General features: G+C 37.0%; 1 protein-coding gene across 5 annotated transcripts in view; it reads right to left on the reverse strand.

Annotated features, from left to right (window-relative positions):
• The window catches only part of LOC100634349 (breast carcinoma-amplified sequence 3 homolog), a 6,124-nt gene extending 4,691 nt beyond the window's left edge, over positions 1 to 1,433 (reverse strand). Inside the window, exons 1-6 of one of the 5 annotated variants that reach the window (XM_019993237.1) lie at positions 1,323 to 1,433; positions 1,170 to 1,224; positions 985 to 1,063; positions 821 to 921; positions 474 to 619; positions 48 to 167 (exon numbers count right to left, since the gene is read on the reverse strand). In XM_019993237.1, the coding sequence (XP_019848796.1) occupies positions 48 to 167; positions 474 to 619; positions 821 to 921; positions 985 to 1,063; positions 1,170 to 1,224; positions 1,323 to 1,378 (557 nt within the window). In that variant the 5' untranslated portion in view covers positions 1,379 to 1,433. The remainder of the gene's footprint in view (positions 1 to 47; positions 168 to 473; positions 620 to 820; positions 922 to 984; positions 1,064 to 1,169; positions 1,225 to 1,322) is intronic. The other 4 variants (XM_019993242.1, XM_019993238.1, XM_019993241.1 and 1 more) reach the window with 4 other exon arrangements.
• Between the last annotated feature and the right edge of the window lie 342 nt (positions 1,434 to 1,775).

Consider the following 1,775-nt stretch of genomic DNA (forward strand, 5'->3'; position numbering starts at 1 on the left):
GAACAAGAAAGAAAAGATACAAATACTTAACTTCATTAAATACCAACCGTTTGTTTGAGCTGATGTCTAGTATTGAATTCTTCTCAAATTCAAATTTCTTCACTTCCCTCCCTCCTCCTCTCAGGGAGATCACAACAGCTGTAGAATGGAGATGCTTCTGCATACCACTGGAGGAATAAAATAAAAGATTATAATATCAAATTATTTATTGTTTAATTGGCAACAAATGAAGATATTAAAAATACATTATTGCTCTTATTAATAAAAGCAGCTGTGTATCCATTTCAAATCCCTCCCTTTCATTGACAAGTGAAGCTCCATAAGATACAGTATTTGTGTGTAAGTTTATGTAAAGCTTTGAAACTACTGCCAGAAAATAATACGTTAATACATGTACATGTACATTCACCTAATGCTACTACAGAAATATTGCATCAGCCAATTTGATGATGTCACATTACATCACTCCCTACCTTCCCTTCCTAACTACAGCTAGTAATGGCCGACTGGAACTGAACTCATCTTGACCAGGAGGAGGAGATTTGAGGAGAGTAGCCAGTTTAGCTGGTCCCTCTCCATCTTGAAGTGTTGAATAAACCTCTTTAGCATCTCCATTAGGCTGGAGAAAGAGGGAGAGAGAGAGAGAGAGAGAGAGACAGAGAGAGACAGAGAGAGACAGAGAGACAGAGAGACAGAGAGAGACAGAGACAGAGACAGAGAGAGAGAGAGAGAGACAGAGACAGAGACAGAGAGACAGAGAGGAGGGAGAGAGGAAGGAGAGAGTAAACAATTATTATAAAACACTCTCAATTAAACTAACTGTTATCATCCATAACACAATCCCTGAGGAGAGTCCGGTCAATAAAACCAGCGGCTGTGAGGACTGAGCCGATTCTTCACTCATAAACCCATTAATGTGTTCTAATAATAGTAACAAGTATAAAGTCATTGCATGAGCTATTAGTAACAAGTACTATTATTAACCTTCAGTCTCAAACCGAGCCCAATGCACAATCTCTCTGTGTAGGTTACTGCCTGATGTGGGGGCGGTTGATGCATAACTCTAAAAATAATAATAATAAAATAAAAATAAATAATGATGATATTTGATTATAATACTCCATAATTAAATGTACATGTAGTTACAAAGTTATAATGATCATTTTTACTTGTGGTATGTAGTCTTGAAGATATCCTAGAACGTTCTTTAATGAACTGGAAGAGCTGGAGGGAGGAGGAGGAAAAGGTGAGAATTATGTACATGTACATGTAAAATGTGTGTACATGTACGTGTTACGTGTAGAAGGATAAATTTAGGATACCTCGCGGCCTCTGGACTGATGCAGTTACCAAAGGATCGCCCAGTCTCCTTCGCCATAGCTTCACTCGTCGAAACGAGGCGAGAAAGAATGATCCTTCAAAATTGTAGTTATTAAAGGGTTAATTACAAAAGGGTGTGGCTTAAATAATTAAGTAGCCACGCCTACTAGATCTAATTTATTGTAAGTCTGTAACTATAAAAAATGGAATAAAAAAAAATAGTAACTACAAAAATTTACCAAAGTCAAAAAATTAGAAAGAAATTTAACGCAACACTAAAAAGAAAATAGCAGCAAAAAGTTAACTGACACTTTGAGTCAGTTCATTTATAATGTCAGACATTTTAGGACGCAATTTACAATTATCCATGACACAGCGTTGAACAAGACCCTTAAACCCAGCCCGTCTAATAGAATTAACATCCTGCCTCCTGTTACCAGGCTGTGGAATAGCAC

This window comes from Amphimedon queenslandica, unplaced genomic scaffold (assembly GCF_000090795.2).
Source record: "Amphimedon queenslandica unplaced genomic scaffold, v1.1 AMPQUscaffold_13500, whole genome shotgun sequence".
NCBI lineage: Eukaryota > Metazoa > Porifera > Demospongiae > Haplosclerida > Niphatidae > Amphimedon > Amphimedon queenslandica.